The 27347-nt window shown below is 41.0% G+C and overlaps 1 protein-coding gene across 1 annotated transcript in view; it reads right to left on the minus strand.

The window, feature by feature from the left end:
- Positions 1–27347, minus strand: part of LOC109463144 (protein SMG5-like) — a 75672-nt gene that overhangs the window by 47516 nt on the left and 809 nt on the right. The window contains exons 2-19 of the mRNA XM_019759862.1: positions 26140–26238; positions 25470–25593; positions 24901–25057; positions 24182–24277; positions 23823–23912; positions 23486–23564; positions 22253–22378; positions 21038–21106; positions 19866–20059; positions 19035–19175; positions 18535–18730; positions 17711–17829; positions 16483–16692; positions 14659–14846; positions 13841–14077; positions 13136–13211; positions 12530–12696; positions 11579–11749 (exon numbers count right to left, since the gene is read on the minus strand). Of these exons, the coding sequence (XP_019615421.1) occupies positions 11579–11749; positions 12530–12696; positions 13136–13211; positions 13841–14077; positions 14659–14846; positions 16483–16692; positions 17711–17829; positions 18535–18730; positions 19035–19175; positions 19866–20059; positions 21038–21106; positions 22253–22378; positions 23486–23564; positions 23823–23912; positions 24182–24277; positions 24901–25057; positions 25470–25593; positions 26140–26238 (2539 nt within the window). The remainder of the gene's footprint in view (positions 1–11578; positions 11750–12529; positions 12697–13135; positions 13212–13840; positions 14078–14658; positions 14847–16482; positions 16693–17710; positions 17830–18534; positions 18731–19034; positions 19176–19865; positions 20060–21037; positions 21107–22252; positions 22379–23485; positions 23565–23822; positions 23913–24181; positions 24278–24900; positions 25058–25469; positions 25594–26139; positions 26239–27347) is intronic.

A 27347-nucleotide genomic window follows, 5' to 3' on the forward strand; every position in this document is an offset into this window, starting at 1 on the left:
CTATTCTTGCGCTGGTGTCTAATCGCACTGTTGATGTCAGGGCGGTGTTTGGCGAGCTAATATTGACTGGGGGGTTCATGTTGAATCAGCCCCCTTTCTGCTTGTGGCACATGCTTATCACAGATTAGATGGATATTGGCACTGTTGGCAGGGTCCACACGGGGTTTGAACATAACTGCCACTCACGCCACTTGCCATCGCCCCGACAATTCAAAACGTCTCGTTTTTCCAGTGGCGGTGTCAACCTTCTCGACTGTATGGCCAACACGAGTCTGGAGGTGTTATATGACATTGAAGTTCTATGTAAATGATGGTTCCCTACGCTCTGAGACAACATTGAGTTAAAAGATATACATTTGATAACTAATGGCAAATCTGTTTAGTCATGTGATAAGGACTCGAGGAATCATGGGATATCAGTGACAGCTTGAGTGGACGTTTATCACCTGGTGTCTATCAGGATACTTCACTAGAAAATTTCTCTTTCACACAGGAGTTCTGTTATTGTGACAAGCTTGATGATTTGAATGTCTTCATCTCAAAAGCCACAGCTTTTTACTATAAGACTTGTAGAGTGACTGTGCAGCAAATTCTGAATTTTGCCATAAAATTTAACACTAAGACTTTGCTTTGCCTTTGAGTTCTGAAACATTAGAAATGAAGCCTAAGCTAACTCTTTAAGTAACGTCTAAGTAGAACGGGAAGAAGAGGAGTACGATATTATTTTTTTATGAAGAAGAAGCGAGAGAGTGTTTTTTTGAGGACAGGTTACCCAACCGTTCTGCCCTCCTGATGACTCTTCAAACATGTTTGTCGGCGCTGTTTGCCTTGTCATGTTTCCCCATCCCTTTGTGGGGCAATCCAGCCTGCTCCAATATTTGCCTGTTGACCTGGTCTGTGTACACCCCAGCCAGAAAAACTTGCCAATTACCCAACCTTTCAGCTCCGTTTACCCTGTAGGAGTTCTGGAGCTGGTAGGCAATGAAAATTGGACGTTTGCGGCACCTGAGTGTTTGCCCAGGCTATTTGTTGTCAGGCGGGTGCCTGGCAAGTGCTTTATAGACCCGGCTTGGAATTTCAAACACCGGCCAAACAAGCACGCCATCATTATTTGAAGGGGCTTCGCCCGATGTTTACATTGCCTGGGAAGGAGGGGGGATGAGTGCTTCTAGATTATTACCTGTTTGCTCACTACTAAACTATGCCAAAACAACAGCCTTTAATAACAGGCTTTTATGTAACCATAGTGACAGCGCATACGACTCTTTCTGTGGAAGATTACGGCAGATTACGACCTTTTATTTCCCAGTGTACAAACTCCAGCGGGGCACATGAGGGTCAGTAATTACGCACGGACCGGTTGGACTTTTAACACCTTCGGTAAAGCGGTGGGGAAACAAAAACATCTTATCAGGGCTGATAAAGTGCTTACGGCGGTCCTAAACCCAAAGTCTAACATTACACATCTGGGGACAAATACCGTTATCGTGGTTGTTTGGACGTGGCAGTCTGTATTGATAGGGTTTGTCGTACGGAGCACCTGTATTTTATATTCGGGGCAAACACTGTCACCAGACTTGTGTGCTCTACCTCCCGATGTCGGTATTTGGCGAACTCACTGGAACGTTTGCCTACTGGAGGTCGTACGTACGGCCAAACCTGGAATACAGGGTCTATTCTACCACCTGATCTAAGCAGTGGTATACATATGAGGCCAAACCAGTTTGATTTGTTGTTTCTCAGAGTTTTTTCAGAAAAAAATAAGAATATGAAGCGGCAGGATGAAAAAAATAAAAAACAAAACTCACCAAGGCATTCGATGATTGCCCGAAATGTTACAATAGGAACCATGAAGTCAACATACCAGTCTAATTCTACGCTGGTTTATAAATCAAACAATGAATTTTGAACTTTTAATTGAAACAAGGACTTTCCTTAACTGTTGGGGCCAAAATATGACAATTTGGATTTCATTCAGAACCTGAATCCTTTTTTTTTTGCAAAATCAAGCGGACAAATCCGAGAATCAATTCATTACATTGGTGTGGCCTAAACAAGGCCGTTGTTAGGAAGGAATAACTGTAAGAGTTTTGGAGCATGTATAGTCAAGAGAATCCAGGTGTGAGTTCAGGATGTTTTCCTTACACCAACAGCTGGTGTGGCGGTGTGTGCACTGACAAAATATTTGCCATGTTAAGATATCTGTTCTCTTTCTCACAGTTGTTGTCTCCCCTTGTTGTATAACACAGAATTACCCAACAAAAACAACCAGGTCGGCAGACACGCGAAAAAACGTTAACGTGTCTAGGCCGCGAGTCCGTTACACCACAACTCACAGTGTTTACTGCCACGGCGGTTAGGAATCTTTTAACCCTTTGTGGCTTGTTCACGTAGGTCAGCAAAATTCTTTCTGCGCGAAGTAATAGCATCTGAAGTGTTTATCTCTGTTGACTCTACGTTGCAGCCTAGTGTTTGTTCTGGCCCATTGGCACGAAAGCAAATCATCTGAATTATGTTTGCTGATGACTTTTCCATCTTCTTGAACTTTGAGATTAATAACCATGAGTCATGCTGCAAAATTCCAGCCCGCGGAGGTAAAGCATATATGCAGACTAAAGAGCGAGTGTTTTTCAGCTTAGCGATTGTTTGCCTTCCACCTTAAAAACTTTGCGTTTCCACGAGAGGGCAGCTGTAAACTCTACGTTATACTAACAGGAACATTTTCCAACTAATTCACTTAAGCCATTTTGATTTTCTGGCTGGATTGTTGTGCAAATTGTCAGAGGACTGTTTCGTCCACATACACACGTCGCTAGGATGTCAGCACAGGCAGATCAATTAAGTAATGATTATTTGACAAAAATTAACCCTTTGATGCGCCGACAGAGTATATAGATATTGACAACACTGGGCTTTACATCCCAGCGTGATGGTGTTAAAGTTGCAAACTTAATTAGACTTTGTGTCATAATATGCCGTATGTTAGGCCTTTGTTTCTTTGCTAAATACTTAGGCCACAGCAAGTAATTTTTATGGATGACATCAGCGTGCACATTGATTTTCGCCTGATTTTGGAAAAAAAAACAAGAAATTTTGTTGCCTTCTGACAGTGGTCAACATGCCGAAAATGGGCAAAGATGTCTGTTGCCATGCAGGAATGTGGATGGCAGATAACTATGAAGAGAGGAGACAAGAAAAGGCTCTGAATTAATGCTTTGTTTCTTACTTTGATGCAGTGATATGTGATGCTGGCTGTGTATATGTGACATGTTCCCAATAAATAAAAACCATTTGTACAATGATTGAGTCCAAATTTTAAAATGTAGGAACCTTGTTTTTTTCGGCCCGCCTTGTTTTCTTTTCGCCCACAGGCATTAGATTTGGAGTCTACAGAGGATGTCATCCATAAGATTTACTTGCTGTGGCCTTGGTGTAAAACGTTGATACAGCAAAACCACAGAGCCTGGGTAGTCTGTTTGTGCAACAAAGCTGGAGAGGAGGAATCCTTAGTTCAGATAACAAGATAAACCCACAGAAAGTAAATCTGTTATTGCAACAGTAGATGTTGACTTCTATTGCAAGAAATTCCTGAGAAATATCCTTTGACGTTGTAACTCCAATGCTTTCTTGGACAGTGTAATATCAGTGTTCTAGCCAGTGTCCGTCTTTATGTCATCTGATGTAATTTTGCTGCTCGTGACAGACAAACCTTTCCCCAATCTGTCATCATTGATGTAAAACATTGGCGTGTAGAGAGATGGAAAGAGTATTATGTCATAAACTAATTAAATGCGTCATTAAGGTAAGTCTACGGGCAAAACTTGCCCCTCAAAAGGCAGATAAAAGTGTTTCGGAGGGTCAAAATTTCCCTGGAACCCCCTAGAATTGCCACATTCGAAGCTCAACATAATATCACAATTAACAAACTTGTTATGACGGAAAAAGTAATAACAAGGACACTGTAAGACTGTGTTGCCTGCCCAAGATGAGGCCTACAAGAGCAGAAACTGCTTCAGAGCAGCTTGTGAATCTTTTAACATTGTACATATGTAGTTAATCACCAATTACTGAGTATGTACTGCCTCCTGAGAAGAAGTCAACGTACAAAGCAGTTACTTTGTTCCTATTACCTGGTCACATATTGTATATCTACTTTTTACCCTGTATGTATTCCAACGTTATTAGGTTTAAGTAGAGATAGTAGGTTCGATAAGTATATCGTACACGTAGAAGTTGTTAGCAAATAGTCTTATATCACCACATTTTTCTTGTTAATGTCTGTATGCAATTAGCCCTCGGGCATGAATTTGCAATAAACATCAACTAAACATCAACTATATATTTATTAGGATAGAATGGGATGGAAACAGTTCTATACCATAATAATTATTGTCACTTTCTGGATTTTCTAACTAAATGGGTGTTACTAATATACTGTTATTTTTCATTACAATCATAATTGTTACTTGTATATCATATTTGTGATATGTTTATGTACTGTATTTAAATTTGAATAAAAATTGTTAATGAAGGAATTAAAAAAAAATACATGTATACATTACTACTGCAGCTAATATACTTGAGGATGGAAGTTTAGAATGTCCAAGATAATAATCAAATCTAAATATATCACGATATCCATCAGGATGTTATCATCAAATCATACCCCAGGGCGCTGCGATTCTGCCCATCTTTCCACATGTTTCCACAATATTTATCATTCCAGGCTCTGATTCACTCATTATGTTAATAGACTGTCGGCTGACTAATAATGTAGTCGCCACATCTTATCAAGATGAACTCTGTCTGACACCAGGGGAGTAATTTGTCTGGGTGATGACCTGTTAAGAGCCCAGTCAAAGGTCCCGTGGGGCCTCGGAACTTGTCAAACATTGATCCTTAAGGTACGCTGCCTCTTAACACCTGCTACTTCTGATTTATGACCCTTAGCGCGTCTTAGGAAACAAGGAGGTGTAATTTCAACAAGTATTGCCAAAATATATGGCACTTCACGGTCCTCTCAGCATCAGTCCTGGAAGAGGCGCAGTGTTTTTATCGTTATATTGAAAACAAATCGTGTCCCGGACACTTCTCCTGGTGTGTGCGTATATCGGAGTAAGTGTTTGCGGAGCCGAGAATTACCTGGTATGTCGTAACACGTCACCAAGACGACGTCACAGGTGTTTGTTGGGGGTAGATCGTCCTGAAGAGGTAATAGAGCATTTAGAATGGCCACCTGTTTTAGGTTAGCCGTGCTTGCTCAATAAATTCCCCCAATGAAGTGTTTTGAGTGCATAGTCGGTTGGTTGGGAGATTACGACACTAATGCTCAGCTTAGTGCCTTACCGATTCGGCACACTAACAGGGCAACTGTGTGCTGACGTAGTGACTGATCATACCCCTATCATTCGTCATCCAGTATATTTTTTGTTCTGCTGCCCTGAAAAGCACTTAAGTAATCACGGGCTATCTGGTATATCTGGTGAGGTACGATCTTCAGGAAAATCAAATCAGCTTCAGGTTAGGACCTCGATTGGCAGTAGATGTTTCCTGACATGCCCTCCTTGCACAGTGCGTTTTAGATATTCATATCTGCATGATCTCTGGTCCTCCCATCATCTGTATGATACTTACATGTATACACGTATATTATAGGGAAATGAGGATCCTGTAATTTGGCTTACTTTTAGGCGACACCAATTTAATTTGTTGGTTCATGGATTTGCCTGCTTCATTTTTTCTGACTTGTAAAAAAAATATTTCAGCCTCTGAATAAAGTCCAAAATGCTCATATTTTGACCCCAACAGTTGAAGGAAGTTCCTTCTCTTCAGAGTTGTTACCGTTTTTCCATCTATCAATGCAGTGGTTTGATTAAAAGTTTGAAATCCATTGTTTGAATTACAAACCAACCTGGTACATGTATGTTGACTTTCATAGCATTTGGGGCTATCATAGGATGCCTATTAGTTTTGTTTTTATCTTTTTGCCCTGTCGCTTCATATCTTTTCTGAAAATATCTGAGAACCAACGAATCAACTTTAATAGAGGTAAAAAGTAGGAAGGCTGCTAACTCCATACCTTCTCACGTACTGGCCACATCAGTAAGTGATCCCCTAAATCTACGCAAAACGCCAACATTTAATCCCGGAACAAGATGTTTCATTTCTAAATGGTCCTGTAAAGCTCTCCTACTTTTCAGAAGTCAATACTGGAATGGCTGTACAGGCATAATGCCACAACTGTTATCCACTACATTTGTACATCCACTACAATTCAAACCTTAATCCCAGTACAAAGATTACCCATGCGTTGACCAGTGGTATGATTTAAGACATGAAGGTTCTTAACCCAGTATCTGCCCCCCAGCTATCCCCCATCTCCTATCCATTTCTTCCCAGATAAAGTTGCAAACTCAGTCTTTGACCCTAGCTTTAACAGGTCCGACCCTGCCCTTATAAATTACTCATAAGTCCGAAAATTGCAACAGTCGGGAACGAATCCCCGGTGCCCGTGTGGCTCGGCGAACAATACAGCTCCTGGAAGTGTAATATTACTGATAAAGAACCACTTACGCACCTAATGCTCTGGGTCCAGTCATAAAACTATATTAATTTGACCCGGGGCAAGATGGCAACAGTAACACATGCAGGAAATGTAATTTCTGATGCTCGGCTAGGCAGCGGAGATAGTGCATCGGAGAGATAAGAACCCATCAATGTGCACCATTTTACCTTGTAAATCTAGAGAACAATCCTTTCAAATATTCATAGTCTTCTCTCATCTCCTAGGCAAGTCAGGAACATGCCACTCAACTACTTAGCCCTTGACACCTGGCTGAAAAGCGCACTCTAGTAACATCAAGGTGAACTGCAGCGCCAGGGGAGCATAATATTGAGGACCGCAATGGGAGTGGCACTTGCTTGAGCAGCAGTTTTGTAAATTTAGTAAGGACCACACAGAATGTAAGCAATGTAAGTATTACAAGGCTTGTTGTTTTTCCATGGTATCATGTTCTGTTATCATCAAAAGAATGTCCTCACTCAGACATTGGTTTAACATTGGCATGTAGCATAGCCAACGGTCACTCCAGCTTGTGTATTTTTTTCTACCAACTCAAACTGCTAGAATCAAAGCAAATATCTGACAGCACTGCTGATTTTATTGACTCAGACACATCCCCCTGTCATATGCAGACACTTTGACAGCAACTTGTTATGTCCCTATAACAGGCCCAGAGCCATGTTTCACATGCTTGTCTTCATGCCAATGTTCTGTCAGCCCATATTTACATGAAGGACCGAATTAGCATCAGCGCACATGCTCGGCATTCACGATACATGTTTAATAACCCTACCCTTATGGCACACGTAACCTACACTGACTTCTACGTTTTAAATACGGAAGCGGGGGCTAAATATGTGCGGCTAATGGTGTCACGGGGGCCAAAATAAAAAGGCTGTCACTGAAAATATCCCGGAATGGATAACACGTATACACAGAGTCAGACTGTTTTACATTACAAACAAAACAAATTATTCTTACATTTAGGTACAAGACATGTCTGGGGTTAGAAGTGTGTGACATTCTTTTGCCATATCCGGGCTGCATGTAGTTATGATGTACATAAATGTATGAACAATGAATAAGGCATGATGTACAAAAATGTAAATATGAAGGAACTGGCTGCCTTGAGTGTGACCACGGAATAATTTTTTTTACCTCCATGGTGTGACTAGGCCCAACTGACGAGAACAAAAAAGTGTTGCACCAAAATACCCACCAAAATTAAATTTTACTCAAGGCACTAATTTTGCAATAATATTGGCAAAGGAACAACAACAGTCTTAAATGTACATCCTTTTTTACATACATTTACGATGGCATGAAAGCATTCAGAGTATAAAGCCCAGCTTTGTAATCTTTTCTTAATCTTTCATATCTTTATTTAACTTGTTCTAAATCAAAAGATACCTGACTACGTCTTTTGCTCCAACCAGAAGAAGAATGAGATGAGAATATAAGTTATTTCATATTACACTGCCATAAAATCCACTTGCCATACCACGAGGGAGCTACCAACGTGTAGTTAGGCAAAAAATTACAGTCTGACATTAATATTTATCATAAATCCCACAGCAGAATAAAGTTTCATACAAAAATATCATTTCATATCAGTATCCAACCGGGGATACAAAAGTATGGGTCTCATCAGGTTATGCCTATGTCTTCACACAAATCAGAGGAAATATGATCTACTGCTTGCTCATTTCATCCCACTCTATCTGGTAACCCCTACCATTACAGGCAATGATTTTCTTTCTCTGATCAATTTCTAATTACACACTGTGCCTTAAGGGCACCCTTGTAGCCACAACAGGGCGATTAAGTAACCCGCATACTGCACCGGGCCATCTCCCAAACGTACCCTTTCCACAAAGCTGGCACCAGACGTTTTACGCAATGTTACCGCGACAAATTGAATCCATTTTTCATGACCTGTTGTCAAGGTTCCACCGGCTGTTAAACTTTTATTACTGTTTGCTACATGAAGGGCGATCATCCGGCATCGAAGATATGAATTGATGTGCGGCCCATGCCGACCGCAACACTCTTAATCTTCCCTCCTTTATGACGCTCCCCAAATACGACGTAACATATTTCAAAACCTACATGGCTGCTGCCGACCGATTATGTTGACATTTAAAGTTGCGTCCAATGTACTTTGAAGACGTCAGTCATATATGTCTGCTAAAGTCTTCTGTCTCTTCGTTGTTAACTGTTATGAAGACGTCGAATGCTGCCAGTTTAAAACAGTGGGTACGTTAAAGGTAGGCGTATTATTGTGTAAAATGTTCTATGGATGTCAGAGTTCATACCCATGATCATTCATTACCATGCCATAAACCTGTGCCCCGGGTCCATTAATTAACTGCCGCTCGCCTATCCGACCATCTCCGGAGCCGTCCAGACTGACAGCGGCGAGCAGACGCCATAAAAGCGTTGAACCCTGGCCTTTGCGCTGGCGCCTGCCCACTTAATTCTGCCACCGCGGAGGCGCACCTGAGACGGGGAAATGTCAAGCGGCGTGCAGGTTATCGATGCCGATGAAATTAAAAACCTGCGAAACAACCTCCCCGGACGTATACGCCCGGCCGGTCCGCGGGGGACCCGCGCTACCCGCCACACGGCCGCGGACGTAAACGGTCCGTCTACATCACCCGGAATGGACGGCGGGTAGGAATGCTCGGGTCAACAGGTTTTCAATCTACCGCAGAATTTATGAAACTTTCCCCCTTACGCGAGCAGACCCCGGCCCTCGATCATGCCGCCTTATGCAGCATTGATTACCCACAATGGCCACCGAAGAGGGACGGATACAATCAACAGCTTTATTACCTCATAATGAAACTGGTTTGATTGATTACCAGCGCTTTCAGGAGTCCCACACCGCTCCGGTTCATCAAGCCGCCGGTCTCCCGGGAAACCGGCAGACCAAACTATCAATGTCAGTCCCAGTTATCCCTCCTAATCAACCCTGCAGGGGAGCTCAGTCCTGAACGTTCCCGGGCCCGCCGAGACCCGCGTACTTTGATGTTCTCTTTCCAGGCAATCCTGGGCTCGCCGCGGGCACTAATAAAGCGGGATGTTATTCACGGGGAGCAGAAAGTCTAATCAGTGGGATTACAGTCGCAATTAAAAGGACAGGAGTTGTGGCTGAGTAATTCCCGCCCTAAGTTGTTGCTCGGAGGTTAATGAAAACAGCCAGCCTCCAGCTAATATAGCACGTTAAGCTCCCCATATTTCTCATCAAAGTAACCAGTGTGCTCTTGCCAAGTGTCTCCAAATTGGTGCCACCCTTCCTGCCAGAAGTCAATTATTACCTCGTGCTCACTGTTATCGAGCATCGCCGGCTCCGGAGAAAGCCGGTATCGATTTCGGATTAATCAGCGTACAGCGGGAACATTTGTTAGTCTTATTGCCATATTGACCGTAAGATCGTCGGCGGGCGCTCATCGTGGAAAGTACCCCTCCCATTAGCCATCACTACACGGCCGTAAAGGACCATTTGCTCATCCGGGAACCGGCCGCACACGACTCCCCGGGCGACGCCAAATCCGCCCGCTCTCCGGTAACAGTTACAGATTGACGGGCCACCCCGAGACAAAATAAAAACCGTCCGCAAACTCAAGTAACTTATCAGTTGCACAACATCAAATCCTTGTACTGTACCGAACAGAACGGCACTTCGTTCTGGAAATCTACGACCCCAACCTTTCCATCAGACATAACTGCAGGCGGGAGCCTCGAGGGGTCGCTGCCAGCGCGGGGAATTAAGCCGCCATCATTCTTCCTCCGTATGAACAAAGTCGTCCCTAATCTAAGCTTAGAAGTATTGAACAGTTACACACTAAAGTCATATATTTCGCTTTCCCGAGAGGACGGCAATTCTATTGCCACATTTTTCATTTCTGTCGTCTTACTTTTGCGGTGGGGACGTGTCAAGGAGACGTGTAAATCAAGCTTGGAAAATTGCGCACAAACTTCACAAGTAAAGGTCGCATCTTAGGGCCAAATCTACTGCCTTCAAATCTGTAACACATAAATTTGCGGCAAAGCGGATATAGTTGGGGGAGGAATAATAATCGCACTGCAGGGTCCCTGTCATTTAATTCCCATGTAGCGGACGGAAGCTGCGCCCAATTACCCTGGTCTTTTGCCTTTTCAGGAACGCAAAATGCAACAACAATTTATAGATGGGAAAAGAATGGAGGCTTGGCAACCACGTATTATACCCTGCACTCTCCATCGCTACAGGAAAAGTGAAGGCAATGATGCATAAGCAATGCTACTCTGTCATTTAAAAAAAGCCAGTGATGTTGCCATGGCAATGTCTAGTGACCCTTACAGCTAGCAGTTGAATACTGGCTTGTCTGTCATTGAGGAGCCAAAGAACGTAACACTGGTGTCTGAAAATGTGGTTAACTGGGTGTGGTTCATATCATTATGAACTAGTGGGAGATCAAGGACTTTTTACTGACAATGTTGAACTCATATTGTTACGTACACCTTAGCTTCTTTAATTCTTATTTCTTAGCTTCTGATGAGATTGCTATTAAAGACCTTATGCAGCATGTGTAGGGTAAAGGTGTTTGCTGGCTGCTCAATGCTGTCATGGCATAATTTATCAGTAATATCAGTAATAAACCGTTATATCACTAACATAATCAAACTTACAACAAGACAGACTATAGGATGGCTAAAGATACCTACTCCATAGGAAAAAAAAGGTATAGGAAAAACTAGTGGTGCGTATTGGTACACTGGACCAAATCAGAAGCAAAATGAATGCCAGTGTACTGCATTTCAGTATTATACTTATTAATAACTGTATTTGTTGGATCACTATGGCTTGAAATTTAATGTAAAAAAATAAATAGATAGAAAATAAAAACAGATTTCTGAAGTGAATTCCTACCTACTGACCCTACTTTTTCAGGACTGTAATAGAAAACACAGCAACATTAATTTTCCTAGGCCCTATAACAATAAGACTTAGTCCTTTACAACTAATGTTACCTTTTTTGCCTGCAGTTCTGCTTGTTCCTGCCGGGTGCGCTGATTCCTCAGCTCCTTCACGTCTGAGGGGCCAAGGAAGAGACTCTGCTCCGAGTCAAACTGGAAGGGCGTCACCTTGAGGTCTGCCAGGAAGTGGCCAAAGTTCTGGATGCAGCACACCCGCAGCAGGGTCTGTGGGTGCAGAGGATTACAAATAAAGCAAAAGGATCAGCTAAAATGTACATACATGTATGAAACTTGAAAGGAAAGAGTAGGATGCTTAATGATTTTTGAAATGACATGTGCAACGTCAGACATTATCACTTCTACTGAATCAGAAGTGTTCTCCAGTGAATTTGTTATCTGAACATAGGATACAAGCAAGGAATCAGGTAGTGAAGAGGATCATGGTACATGCACTTCATTGATATTGGGCCAAGATAACATTTTGATATGAGTGTTCCAGCCTGTGTCACCCATATCATCTGGGATTATAATTGGTTAATGTGCAGGCTTGCAAAAGTTTCATATACTGAATTGTAACGAAGTGCAATGAATTGTAATGAATTGAATGTACATGTATGTGTCGCTTTCAAAAATTTGAATACCAGATTCGAATGTTGACATTGGTTTTCTGACAATTTTTGTTTAGGGACACCAAGCTTTTGGCACATTTTGCATTGTCACCATTGAAATGTGTGTTTTCTTGGGTGGGTATGACATGAATAGAATACTACATGGAGTACAATGTATTCCGCATCATCGTTGGTCCCAGCCCTTCCTCAGTTGGGCTGGTACCTCAGGCAATTGTATTTAGTCACTTTCATACTGTGTAGTCATCTCCTATCAACTCACACATGAACTGCAAGAGGCAAAGCTGTATTTCAAAAGCTACTGTAACAACAGACTGTAACACACATCATGATCTTGAGCATTAAAGGAAAACCAAAAACAAAACAAACGTGCACCCACCTGCTGATGTGGTGTGAGAGTTCTCATGTTCCTGACGTCCATGGTGATCCTCCTGTGGGACTGGTCCAGGGCTGGCACACTCCTGAGCTGGACGTCCTCAGGCAGGGGGAGACCCTGGGTCCAGTCTTTCTGAGACAGGCCTCGCAGCACACTGGCAAGCTCTGCATCTACATATTATTTTATTATTTAAACAGACATCGGAATTTTCTAGGTGTTTTTCTTTCAGATTGAAGCAGTGTTTTAGCCAGCCTGAAAATTTTTTTCTGTCATTATGTTTACCGAAGTAAAACATATTGTTTTTGCTCTGTTTGCTCCGGCTAAAACACTGGATTGAACAAAACCTCTACTAGCATGCAAGTTCCTGACCTAAAGATTCAACATTCAAACCTCAAGATTCATGCATTGTGAGATATTTGATGACAGTGAGTTGGGGTGAATTCTGGAACATAGATGCAGGGCCCTGTCTTGTTGATTTATCACTTGAATACTGAGGAAGACTGCAGTAGTACAACTGCCAATTTTTTGTGTTGGAAAAAGTTCTAACCCTGTACTATATAACAGAGACAACAGATGCTAAGTTTGTGCTGTACATGTAGCTGTACTCACCTGACCCACACAGCTGTGACTCCTGAGGCAGCATGTTCAGTAGTGTGGCCAGTCTGGTCCACAAGGACTGAGAGCTCTGCAAGACAGCAGTGTGATGATACAGGGTCATTTCATTTAAATAAAAAGATGCAACTGAGTTTGTTATTCAGTCAACGACTGGGCGACCATCTGTCACCTTCCTCAGGGCAATTCTGACTGGTTCACATTACACAGCACAGGTGTTCCTGGTTATAGATGCGTTCCTTAACACAAATACACATTGAGAGTCACCAAAACATCAGCTGAATAAATCCTGTACTGGTCCTTGCTGGGTTGCGTATACTATATAAAAGAGTCTTTTTATTCAGTGACCTACCATCCCAATGTAAATTTCAAGAGGGTCAATTCGTGAATGGTTCAGTAGTATGAAGATTTGGCAAAAAAATGCTACACATAAAGGACATAAATGGCCCTGTTTGTACATCGAAGTGATATTATAGCTGAATTATACCTAGAGATTATAGAGGTTTACAGCTTGGAATAATGGCCACACCAATTTCAGCACCAAGGCTAGCTTAAGTATTTTTCCAGCTTGTTTCTACGGCTGGTCACAAGAAAAGATTCTATATTTGCATGACAAAAACAAGCTTCAAAAGATTGTTTGCAAACAACATTCATCTAGGTGCATGCAACTATATTCAAAGACAAAATTGAGATGTCTCTCACTTGTGCACAGGTCCTAATGATGTGGGTGTTGTACTTCAACCAATCACAGATGACCTTGATGGTTGGCAAGAGGCCCTGATTGGTCAAAACCTTCAACAGACAGGAAAGTTTCTCCTCAGGGGAACTAGGGCTGCTACAGACGGTGTCGTCTTCCTCTGACCCCGAGTCAAGGTCGTCATCTACGTTGTCTGGCTCAGATTTTGTGGCTGGGGTTGGGATGCTGTGGTTTATAACCTCCTGATGCATTAGGAATTGATATAACAAGGGCAAATTAATCAAAGAGACTTATACAAGACTTAGTACAAGCAAGATGGAGAAGAATTTTATCAAAAGTATCTTTTGCGTGGATGAAAGCTTTTACTCGTATCACAGATCAAACAAAGTGTATGGATGATTAAGAAGATACTAAATTAAGACTATAGGATGTTGATGAAGGTTAGACATCCAGGTAAATGATACTCATAGACAATTGAAATTCTACTAGGACATTCTGAAAAAAATACTTCCACTAGTGACATTGAAGAAGAGTGGTTGATCTGATACCTGAGTAATAAAACGTTGTACAATTGGTTTCTAACATTGACATTGTGATTAAAAGTGTCCTCATGCAAGTTTTACTTTGTTAAACTGTATGGTATAAGTTGGACCCCTATATAGATATCGCTGAAGTCTTGAAAGACCCTACCTACCTACCCTAATTTTTCAGGACTGAAACAGGAAACACAACATTTTTTTTCCTAGGCCTTACCAACCTGATGAAACTATTCAGGGCATTGTTCAACCCTACTACTACTTCTACATCTACTACAAGAACCTACATCCTGTACTGAGTCCTTGCTGCTGTTGTGTGCCATGTTGTTGTGTGTGGTGTCAGGTCCCTCCCCGGGTGTTCGGAGAGCGTCAAAGCTGGGGGCCAGTCTGATGTTCCTCCTCAGCAGGCCAGGGTTCTGAACAGACTGGAACATCTCCGGAGACATGTCCTTCAGCTCGGGGGTGCTCTTCCCTTCTAGAAAACGTGTTCATCATAAATACAGTCAAACTTGTCTAAGAGAACAACCACTATTCATCACAAGTACAGTCAAACTTGTCAAAGAAAACACCTCTAATCATCAGAAATACAGTCAAAACCTGTCCAACCAACCACCTCAAATTTGAGAAAAATTGGTACAGTATTAAGATTTTTAAGAGAAGCACATCAAAACACCCAACATGTTTGAATTATTCTATAGAACCTTTGGAAGCCTGTGTGACTGCACAAATATACAAATTGTACAGTCCAACTTGCCCAAGATAGAGACCACCTCTATTTACCATAGATGTAGATGTAAGTATTAGGGACTAAGCCAACCACTTGTATTATAAAGCCACAGCGACCGGAATAAGTTTGGACCGTTTAAACCACCCAATTCCTGCCCATGACAACTGTGCAATTTTCATCCATGTGTGGCGAAATCCATTTCTTTTATGAAAAGTAAAATGGTGAAATCGGCTCAAAATTTTCCCTAAAGGAGCATTCCCCAGGACCCCCAAGGATCTTGTCTTCAGTGCTTGACTTGATTACATCAAACAAAACTGAGATGACGGGAAAAAGAATTCAGGCTGGCTAGAACACTGCGATACGCAGGGCTCGAAATTAAAGGTGGTCCAATGGCCACTGGCCACTAAAATTTAGGCTGGGACAAATAAAAACACACTCTGGGACATTTTTGAGACAATAGAAAAATAATCAACAAGGCTGAGGCAATAAAAATCATTGCCAAGGCGACGACTGAATGATATATATTATTCTATGTGGTGGAGCTAGCAATCTACATTACAATTATCAGAAAAAACATATTTCCCTATCTTATAAAGACATGCACATAGTGAAATTTACAGGATGGGTGGAGGAGGTGTGGGGCAATATACCAAATACACGTATAGGAGGAATCAGCCGTTCTTCCCCAGCAATATAGATTTTATGATGACATACTAGTACTTACTTACTTTACTTTGGTCGAGTTCCCGCTACAACCAAACCATCCTCCATTTCACTTCACTCTATCCTCCACCAGAGACTGGATTTTATGTCTGGTCTGAAGTTGTTACTCCTTTGACTTTTTTTTACCTTTTGTGGGATCCAAAAGGACGGACAATTTCTTTTCTCTCTGTGATCTGATATGGTCTTTGGCCAGAGACAGCTGTGCTCTCTGTCCATGGTGTGGGGAGAAGACTGATGACCAGTAATTAATCTTGCCAGGCAGCTGGATGGGTGGCACGTGGGCACCGGTGTAAGTTACCTGCTTGATCCAAAAACCACATGGCCGAAGGTTTCCTCAAAACCAATTCCCCAGGGAATGCATTCGTGTAATTTTTGAAATTCTTTCAAAGCGATCGTAGTACTTACACAAATGCCTCCGCCCCCAAAGGGCGTCGCCAAAAATAAAAGTCTTCCCAAATTTCCTGTCTACTCTGCAATTATAGTGTGCCTGGGAGTGAACATTAAGCAAAATAAAGTTGACTTCAAGATGAAGTCATACAATACTTCCAAAAAAACAGGTTGGGACAGTTCATCCTCACTTCGGGACAATCAAAAGTATATTTTTGCTGGGACAGTGCTGGGACAATAGGAAGAAAAGTTAATTTCGAGGCCTGATACTCACCAGACTTCCTGCTCCCTCCCACTTCACCACAGGGTCCTTCTATCTTGTCGTTCTTGCCCGTTACGTCATGTTCTTCTGAAGACTGGGATAGGATAGACTGGGGAGAGTTGCAGGCCTCGGGAGTTTTGCTCTCGTCGGTGAAGCCTGGTTGGAGCTCCTGACTCTCCATCAGGCTGTCAGCACTGTCACTGTCGGACTCTGTACCCGAACCTGGAAAAACAGGAAGCAAAATTACAGAGCTTTATCGACACAACAAAAGTACAGCTCACTCACTCACTCACTATCCTGGTCTAGATTATACTGCTGTCGGTTTCCCTGTCCCAGGGGTGGGCAGCAGTCGGCTGTTCTGGACACCACGCCTCCAGCTAGCTCTATCCTGTGGGTTATGTGCTGGACAGACCACACTCCTTGATATCCTTCCGGATGCACTCCAACCAAGTTTTTCTACAGCGACTTTCGTAAGGTCTTTAACTACATGTAGACATACGAAGTACAGACAGATACATATGTGCGTAGGTACAACGAAATTGACCTAAAATTGACCTACGTGCAAGACTAGATGAATCAACTTATACTACTTGTTCTAAGGTCTAAACAGTCTTTGATATATTATATATTTACCTATTTGTACACAGTAGGGAATTTATCTATAGCATGAAATGTAACAAATTCCATTGAGCTAGCAGAGATTATGTACACATCAGCCTATAACTATCAACCATAAAAGCCTTAAAGGCATCCAATGCAATTTCATGGCAGCAAAACTGGATTTTCATACTAATAATCATAGTGAATTTTCTGGTCATTCTTTTAATGTGGTAAGTTGACTCAACCCTATTCCATAGCATACTGATATCTGCGAGGCAATATGCGACGTTACTGACGGAAAATGGTGGCTTGTTTTATATCGTAGGCTTATTCTAGCTAGTATGGGTGGTACAAAAAAAATAAAGGAAAACCTCACATAGCTTATTTTGGGACTATTTCAGCACTTTGAATACATGAAGTGATGACAAAAATGTGCAAAGAAATGGCAGTAAATGTCAATATCAGACAGATTTCCTCATCTACAATTTTTTCTTTTGCTGACCCAAAATTGCATTGGGTGCCTTAACTATTGAAATACATTAATAGCCATAGCCTTTGATTAAAGACTGAAGGCTATATTTCCCATTGTAAAGAAGACACATTGTACACCAACTGACTATGACAATGAGTGCATGGATACCTGAGTATGTGGACTCATCACTGTCAGACGTCTCAGATGACTCAGAGACACTCAGTAACTCATCTTCACTCAGGTCCTCTTCACTCAGGTCAGAACCACTGTCGTGTCGGCGGCGCCGCCTGAAACAATGGATACAATAGATACAAGATAAGAAAGCTACTAGAAAAAGCACTAAGGAAGGCGCCTACAGTCAAACTTGCCCAAGTGACCAACCTATGATGACCGCTTTTTCTCGGTCCCAATTTTTCCCCATTGACGTAAGCATTAAGTGACTTGCTTAAGCCGACCACTTGACCAACATGACTGCAATCGGTGCTATTTGGGACTGCACATAGCCCAATCTCTGCCTATGGTGACTGCGGCATTTTCAAGTGTGCGGTGGAAAACTTTTGATGAGAACAAGCAAGACATCTTGATGGAATCGGTTAGTTTGCCACTGATTTTGACGGAATTACAGTCTTTGTGTGATGTAAAATGGCACCAGCTGGGTCACTTTGGATCAACAGGACAGTCTATTGCAAAATGGGTAAAAAACATTTTGCTGCAGTTGTCAATGTTATCTGTCTTGTCATGTGTGCATGCTTTTTGTATAAGAAGGCCACTTGTCCAAGAAGACCACTTTTCGTTAGTCCCATGGTTGGTTGTCTTAGACAAGTTTGACTGTATATCTCTGAAAGTTTTTTGAGGTGATGACAAAAAATGTCCTGCTGACGTTAGCATCATTGAACTACAGTATATTTATTGCTACAGATTGACAGAAGCATATTTATTGCTAGTCAATTTTCTTTTTCTTAAAAATAGATTTTGTTTCTAAAATTGATTACCTGAACTGTTGAAGTTTTGTCAGTTTCTTCCTGTGCTTCTTGGCTCTTTTCTTGGTTTCCCGATGACTTTCTCCTACCCTCCGCCTGTTCCTGATGTAATCATTCCCTGACAGAGTCACCTCCTCGTGTGTCTGACTCTGACTGTAGTTATCTTCATCAGGGACTGCGCTCATGTCCGGCTTAGTTTCATCATTGTCTACAATATGAGAAATGCATGAAACAAAATGTTTATGTACATAATATTTCATTACTAACTTACTTATCCTCTTAATCCCTTGACAGACATACATGTAAGCCAGAGACTTTTCCTTCCATTCGGGTCTGTCCTTGGCCACCTTCTTCACTGAATGCCAGGACAGTCTCATAGCCTTATGTACATGAACATTTTGTTTCATCTCATTACCTAGATGTCAACAACATGCTCTACTAAAATGAGGTTTGCCTTAACAATTTTTGTGGAAACGTACATAAAAAAGACGTTGTATGAGACATACATGTACCTTGGTCCTGTGAGGTGATTGTGTTAGCCTGCGGGTGCTGTGCCTCGTACAGGGCAGTCTGCAGCCGCGTGTTGATGTGGTTCAGCAGGTGCGACGACAAGGCCAGCGTGAATGCCACAGCTGCAGACATCTGGGGAGAACCTGTGCACAACAACAGACATATGAACCTAGGGCCACAGCAATTCAATTTCTTGGTTAACAGATTTTTCTAGGAAAATAATGGAGCCGACGGGCGAAAAAAATAAAAATAAAAACAGACCTAGGCATCCTATTAAGGCCCAAACTGGTACGATAGGACTCATTAGGAGCCATGAAGTCAACACAGTAGGCTTAGGCTGGTTCAAAATGTAAACAATGAATTTTGAACTTTTAATGATACCACTGCATTGAAAGCTGGAATAACTGTAACAACTGGGAAGAAACGGACTGTTTCCAACTGTTAAGGGCAAAATATGAGCATTTTGCAGTTGATTCTGAATTTTTTTTTTTTTTGCAAAAAAAATGAAGCAGGCGAATCCGTTAACCAAGAAATTAAACTGGTGTGGCCTAGGGCTTCAAATACTTTTTCCTGCATATCTGCACTGGTGCAGGTAAGATTGAAAATTATGTCATTAAACTAAGCTTTAGTGAGTCTACACGAAAAATTTACCCCTCAAAATGCAGTGTTTCAGAAGGTTGACATTTCAAAATTTTACCGGTTGAGCATGCCCCCGGACCCCCCTAGGATTGTTGTACCTTTGGCGCTTGATATGATGTTACATCTATCAAAATTGAGATGACGGAAAAAAATATCATGCCGTTAGAACACTGCCCTATCCTTTGAACACTTACTAGATATCTGTAGGGAGTGAATAGCCATGAGGCACATGACCACCATTTTGAAGACCAGCCCGTCGTCCAGCCACTGTCCCCTGTTGTTGCCTTTCCGAGCGCCGCGGCTCTCGGTCGGCGGCACGTAAAACATGCACAGGTTGAAGTCCTCCAAAACGGCACGACACACCTTGGCAAGCTCCTGCTCATTGGCTCTAGATAAAGTCATAAAAATATGAGTTAAACAAATTATATCAAAGTTTGCAAAGTTATAATTTGAACACAAAAATTTGTTAAGTCCATCAAGGCAATATCGCATCCACGTTTGCAGCATTGAAATTTGCACACAAAAATTTTTATACTTACTATTAAAAACATTGTTTACTCCATCAAGGCCATATACATTTTGTACATACATGTATATAAGGGAAATGATAATGTATTGTAGACTGCAGGACTGGACAATTCCAGTTGCCTGCTAGCATAGGACAACTAAAAGCACCTAAAAGCATCGGGTAAGGGCATACATGTACATGCATCCCCTTGGATGGCCCCAGTATAGCAGTGTTTGGAAAAAAATTACTCATCATTTTTTCTTAAAGATAATTATAATTAATATATTGATGCCAGTCAAAAGTATGCCCTTTTGTCAATCCATTCCAAGTTTCTGGGTACGCTTTTATTTTTATTTTGGTAAATAAAACATGTAAGATTATAAACTTTTTACTGAAAAATAAAATGATTTCCTAGCTACAAGTTTAAATACATAGAAATATATCATTAAATTTTGCTTTAGCCAAGACAGTAGAAACTAGAGAAGTAACATTTGAAAAGCAAATGCATAATGTTTACCTTAGGACATGGCATGGTCTGCCCTGTTAATTTTGACTCAAACACATTCACATACATGTACTACTAGTATATCGTGACAGGAGCAGAGCAGACCATGAAATTGCAACATTATGTAACCCAACACCAGTCACCATGGTGGCAGACGTCAACAAATCATGTCATTGGCCAGGTCAGAGGTTAGTGTTTGGAAAAAAAGAGGAGGAAGAAACTGAGTAAAAACAATGTTTTCCTTTGGTGAACATAATGACCATGTTATGGGGCAAGTAGGTTTTTGAAAACTAATATCCAGCCCTGAGACTACGTACAGAGTAAAAGATTTCACTTAACAGTCCTTGGCTTACTTGAAGTCAGGATGGAGCATCTCTTGTAGGTACAGGAATGTGATGATCAACCGCTTCACATCTTTAGACCTACAGAGGGAAAAATGTGATGTTCAGCTTTTTAGAAATGAGAACAAAAAAACTAACTACATTTAAACATGACATACACATTGTAGCAAGCCCTATATTTGATTACAATTGTCATATTATAGGTAAGACATCAATAGTAACATTCTTGAATACATGTGCTGCACATACAACATATTGTCTTGAATAAGTTGAACAGATGAAGGTTCTGACAATAATATGTATCTAATGAAAAACTTAAACTTTTCTCCAACTCAAAATTTGACTCACCAGAAATTTTCGACTGAATCACTCAGTCTTCCTCAGCTATCTGACCCAAATACTGTGGACATGTGATTTTTCCCACGTGTGACGTCAGCAAAGGGTCAAAGGTTGTCTGAAGTCGATATCACCCCCCGTCCCGCTCAACCGGGAACGGGGGGCGAGTGATTCAGTCGAAAATTTCTGGTGAGTCAAATTTTGAGTTGGAGAAAAGTTTAAGTTTTTCATAATGTAATTTACCAACTCAGATGAACTTTCATGCTAATATGTATCTAACAAATGATATTTCCCTGGTAAAGGTATATGTAATGCAAATTTCAAGGTGGCAAAACAAAATATATTGTGGATGAGTAAATCTATCTGATATTGATATTTACTGCCCTTTCTTAGCACATTTTCGTTGTCATTTCATACATGAAGCATTTGAAATAACCCCAAAACAAGCTCTCTTTATTTTTGGGTACCACCTATAAATAGCTTGAAGCAGTCTGAGATACTAAACAAGCAACTGTTGTGTTTTGCCTCACATATATCAGTACGCTATGGGACAGAATTGATTCAATTAACTACATTAATACAATGAGAAGCAAAACTTTGAAAATCTTGTTTTGCCACCTGTTACACGAAGTAAGAATAGGCTAACACCCCTACCCATTGTAGTAGTATAGCCCATCATGCATATTCAGAAGCAAGCCACCAAGTGAAGCTGAGACCTGAGATTCCACCTCTTTGCCATCTGGACTGCATTGAGCATATACATGCTTTGTACCCTACTAACCATACGTAGAATAAAACTATGGAAATGCAATGAATCTGTGGTATCCTGATGTACAAAGCTAACACCACCCTAATATTGCACTGAATGCCTTTAATAGATGTAATTCTGACCGTTGCTTGTGTGGAGGGAGGTCTCGTTTGACCTCTGTCGGCAGCTGGTTGTACTGTTTCCTGTTCTTCTCCAGGAGGTGCTGAATGTTGCCTGCTGCACCCTCAAATGGGGAGATGGTGGACAGACTGGTGACAGCAAAACTTCAGGTTAGTGCTAAGTGTTTATCTTAGGCTAAGGAAAAAAATGTTGTTTCCTGTTTCAGTCCTGAAAAAATTAGGGTTGGCAGGTAGGGATTATCTTTTTTCTTTCTTTTTTTAGATCTACATATGTTAGACTTTGGTGATATCCAGTGATCCAACTTAGACAATACAGTTTAACAAAGTATTTACACTTGAATGTGGACACCAATATATTTTCCATGTTAATGTTGGAAAACTGATATTATAACGTTTCATCACTAAGGTGTTAGAAAAGGTTGATCAGCTTGAAAAATTTATGTCCCTTTCAGGGGGTCCCCCCCCCCCAAAAAAAGGCTAGGGTTGGCAGTTTTTTCTAGAGTCAGTCAGGAAACAGGAAATACAACATTTTTTTCCTCCTTAGGAGTAGAGGTACATATGTAGAGTCATGCCCATACACACAACCCCAGAACAATGAGAATGCTAAGTTTAGTCGAATAAACATGTATAGCCAAACCTGTCTAAGATGACCGCTTGGGAGACCACTATGAGAGGTGGTATCTTACACAAGTGGTCTTCTTATACTAAAAGCATGATGACGAGTTTAGACAAGAACAAAAAAAAACGCAGCAAAATTTCCACCCATTTTATAATAGACTGCCCAACTGACCCAAAGTGACCAAGCCAGCACCATTTTACATTGTGCTAAGATTGTCGTGCCGTTAAAATCAACGCCAAGCCAATTCTATTACAATTTCTCACTAGTCACCATCAAAAAAACATCCTCCGCAACATGCTTAAAAATGAAGCGGCCATCATAGACAGAGATTGGGCCATGTGCAGTCCCAAATAGCACCTTTCGTGGTGATGTTGGACAAGTGATCAGCTTAAGCAATTCCCTTAATGATTAAGGCTATGGGGATAAAATCTGCACTGAGAAAAAGTGGTCGTTATAGACAAATAGCCAGTTTATAGAGCTTGGGCAAGTTTGACTGTACATCTACATCTACTACACTAGATGTCTTGGCTTAGTTGTAGATGTTTTCTATGTAATGAGTACTGCTGATGACCAACAAGTTATATGGAATTCATAGCAAGAACAGACAAGAATCTCACCATCGCATGTAGTGGTAGGCAGCGTCTACACCATGGTTGCTGGTGCCAGCCAGAGTACCAAGCTGATTATGTGGCATTCCTGTAAGGCATTATTATTGAACAAGAGACTAAGACAAACTCTTACATGTAAGTCTTGTCACCAATGAAAGCACAAAAGCACTCATACATACATTCATACTTGATACAGCAGGACAAACTTCATCTAGAATTGTACATATCAGGGTGGAAAGAAAAAACAGCAAAACAGAGAGGTAACAATGTATAGAAATGCACAAGACCACCCTGTCAGCTAGTATGGAGCAAATTTCGCCAAGGTACAGTAGATGACATGTATTACCTAAGTCTGGGAACATGGTAATAGCCTGGTGGTAGTACCGAGCAGCAACCATCTCACTCCTCACACCATCAAACTCCTGCTGGTAGCGGGCTGTACAATGCAAGGAAACAAGACTTTCAAAACAATTTGGCACTATATAATGCACAATACAAGATCTATGAATACATGTAGTTTCATCAGTTTTGGTCCCTGAATAAAAAAATCTTTTTTTTACGAAACCAAGTGTTTTATTCAACAGTTTTGGTGACCGTCTGTCACCTTCTTCAACTTCAAGGCAATTCAGAAAATTGGCTTTTTTGTATCACCCCACTGTTACAGAAGACAACTTTAACCTGGAAAGTAATGACTAGCAAACTCACCCAGGTCTCCTAAGTAGATGAGACAGCGATGACAGGCCCTTCTAGCCCACTCTCGCACCTTCTCATCCTGACGTTGTGATTTCACACGTGGTTTTCCTGAATGGCATCCATACATAAATACAGTACATGTAGATTTTGCTCACTTCAGAGTTTATGATAACTCATCACTGTAACATCATAGGGCTTGAAATACTGGGTATATGCAGGTTAGTGAAGGTAGAATAGGATCTGTGCAGGTATTTCTGATGTCTACCTGCACTGGTCCATGTACTGGGTATATGCAGGTTAGTGCAGGTAAAATTGGATCTGTGCAGGTATTTCTGATGTCTACCTGCACCTAACCTGCACTGGTCCATGTACTGGGTATATGCAGGTTAGTGCAGGTAAATTTGGAGCTGTGCAGGTACATTGTATTTCTGATGTCTACCTGCACCTAACCTGTACTGGTCCATATAGTAGGGCTATATACACATTGTTGCGTTCACTGTTACCACCTATGAAGTATAAAAGAAGTAATGGCAAAGTGGTTTCTGAACAGTTTTTAGTATGATCCATACTTCTCAATGGAGAAAAAAGTACATGTAGTTTGAGCCCTGGAGTTACATTGTGCAGTCAAACGCTTCGAGATTAAGAGAGTTAAAAATTAAAATAGTTGCTTCCTTCTGTTTCTGACAAGAGCTGTTGTGCTTTTCTCGTTCAACTGATGGTTTTTAGAATACCTGCAAGAGGGTCTGCTAAGTTTGGCCAGTCGCACACGCCCCACACGGTCACCTGGAACTCCGCCTGCAGCCGCAGCATCAGGTGGGTGTAAAATCCTGCAGCTGCAGACAGGTGCGTGCGGAAGGCACATTCCACGGAGCTGCCATGTCGTACATGCTGGGGGGAAAAAAAAAAGTGTTTACTGTAAATCATGATTTTTTTGCGGTGCTTTTATATTCACAGTTTTCACAGTCACTTCTGTACCGCAAAGTCATCATTACCACAAACAAATAATTCACCGGCTATCTTTCTCTGCACATATCCCGAACACCAAAATATAGTTCCGTGAACTATATTTTTTTCAGACCGCAAAATTTTGCTAACATAAAAATAAAGTGATTTACAGTATTTGATTCCTTTTTTTTAATGAAAGCTCATCTATGTTGGTACAATCCATGGTTGTAGAATTTTCATGTTCTCTGTCTTGTCTTTTTGTTCAAGAAGACCACTTGTCTAAGAAGAAAACTTTTCGTTGGTCTCCTGGGTGGTCATCTGAGACAAGTTTGACTGTACTAGTACTATCACTCACCCTCTTATTTTGCTTGAGAACCTGGATGACATCATAGAAGACCTTCCTCCACAACAAGTCTTCTGCTTTTCTTCCATAGTCAGCTGGTTGTAGAAACATCAGGCGCTCACACAGTTCCTTCAACCTGTATGATCAAAGCAAGTTAACCATTCATGTTATTAATTCTGCAGTAGTACAGTTTGAAAGTTTGAGTTAAACTGAAGAAAATGTTCTAGCCAGCGTCCATCTTTCTTTCATTTGACAGAGTTTTGCTGCTCATGATAGACAAAAATTTTGCCGAATCTGTCAGCTTTGATAGACGAAAACCCGCCTGTGTAAAGATATCATATGGGGAGAGATATCATTAAACTAAGCTTAATCTCCTTCTACAGACTCCAGAAAGAAAAGTGTGGAATTTATACTAAAGGTGACCCTAATGAACTAGAAAGGTAACATTTGCAAAGCAAATGCATAATGTGCACCTTCACATATGGTCTGTCAGACACATACAGGAGTCTAAATCCCTCCTGCTATAAAATTGCAACATGATGTAACCCAACACTAGTTACCATGGTAAGAGTCAACAGTCTGGATCGTCATTGAAGTCACTTTTTGGAGAAGAAGAAGAGTAAAGGTAGCAAAACAATATGTTTTCCTTTGGTAAACATAACAAACAAACAAACAAGCATACCTGTTCCGGAGAGCTACATTCTGCACTTGGAAGACCTCCTTGTATGCACGCTTGTCTCTCAGCCCATCATCCAGCCTATGGATGGCATCAAGTATGGACCTGAATGGAAATACATAATCAGATGATATTTACATTATTTACATATCAACGCCTATCAAAATCTATTCATTGGCATTGGATTGACAGTTTGTGATTTTGCTAGTGCTTCTTTAGGAAAAAAAAGGACATGTCACTTTGATTTTTTTTTTGCAGAGTATTTGTGCATCATGATGTAGCCTCTACCAGGCTTCGGGAAGTGGCTGGAAAGAGTAGAAACTGGCCAAATAGAAAGATATGCCAGGGGAGTTAGTCTGCGAAAGGAGTACATTTTAGTAAGTAGGAGGAGCCTGATAGGAGAACTTACATGTAGAATCGTTTTTAATATCGTCCATAAAAATTTATTCATTGGTATTGGATCCACAGTTTGTGATTTTGCTACTGCTTCTTGAAAAAAATTACACGTCATTTTCATTTAAGTTTTCTTTTTTCCATTTTTTTGCAGAGTATGTGTACATCATCAAAAAATTCATGTAACATATCTATAGGCCAAATGGAGAGATTGCATGCCAGGGGAGGTGTTCCGCTAAAGGAGTACAGTTTGGCTATAAAAAAAAATAATAAAGTTACATCATGCATCAGCACGAGTTGTGTTTACCCGTTTTACCTATTACAAAATTTATCCTTCTTCCTGTACAAAAATTCTACATCATAATTTTTCTCCATCAATTCATATGTCGAACATTTACGGTATAGCATGAATGTGTGCGATATCTCTGTAATATTATTCCTGTTTAACTTTTTTAAAAACCAAATCATATCAGGCCATGTTGATTTGATTATATGGATGACATCCGCGCGCGCATGAGTTTTCGGCCGTTTCCAAAAAAAAAAAGTTTTCAACCATACTGTAAATCGTACAAAACAGTTGCAATATGAGCAAAAATATACCGTAAGTTACAAAAAATAAATAAAAACTATACCAATGTCGTAGAATGCCAAAATCAAACGAAAAAATACGAAATTGTAAGGAAATGAACTTGAAGATTAGATTATTCGCCAAACCATATTCTGTCCCATTTGTTCAACCCTCATGACCACGTAGATTTCATAATGAAAACAACTTTTTTTTTCAAAACTTTTTTTTATTCGCACGCGCGCATCAGTTTTGG

Source organism: Branchiostoma belcheri, unplaced genomic scaffold (genome assembly GCF_001625305.1).
Source record: "Branchiostoma belcheri isolate BF01 breed outbred unplaced genomic scaffold, Haploidv18h27 scaffold122, whole genome shotgun sequence".
Classification (NCBI taxonomy): Eukaryota; Metazoa; Chordata; class Leptocardii; order Amphioxiformes; family Branchiostomatidae; genus Branchiostoma; species Branchiostoma belcheri.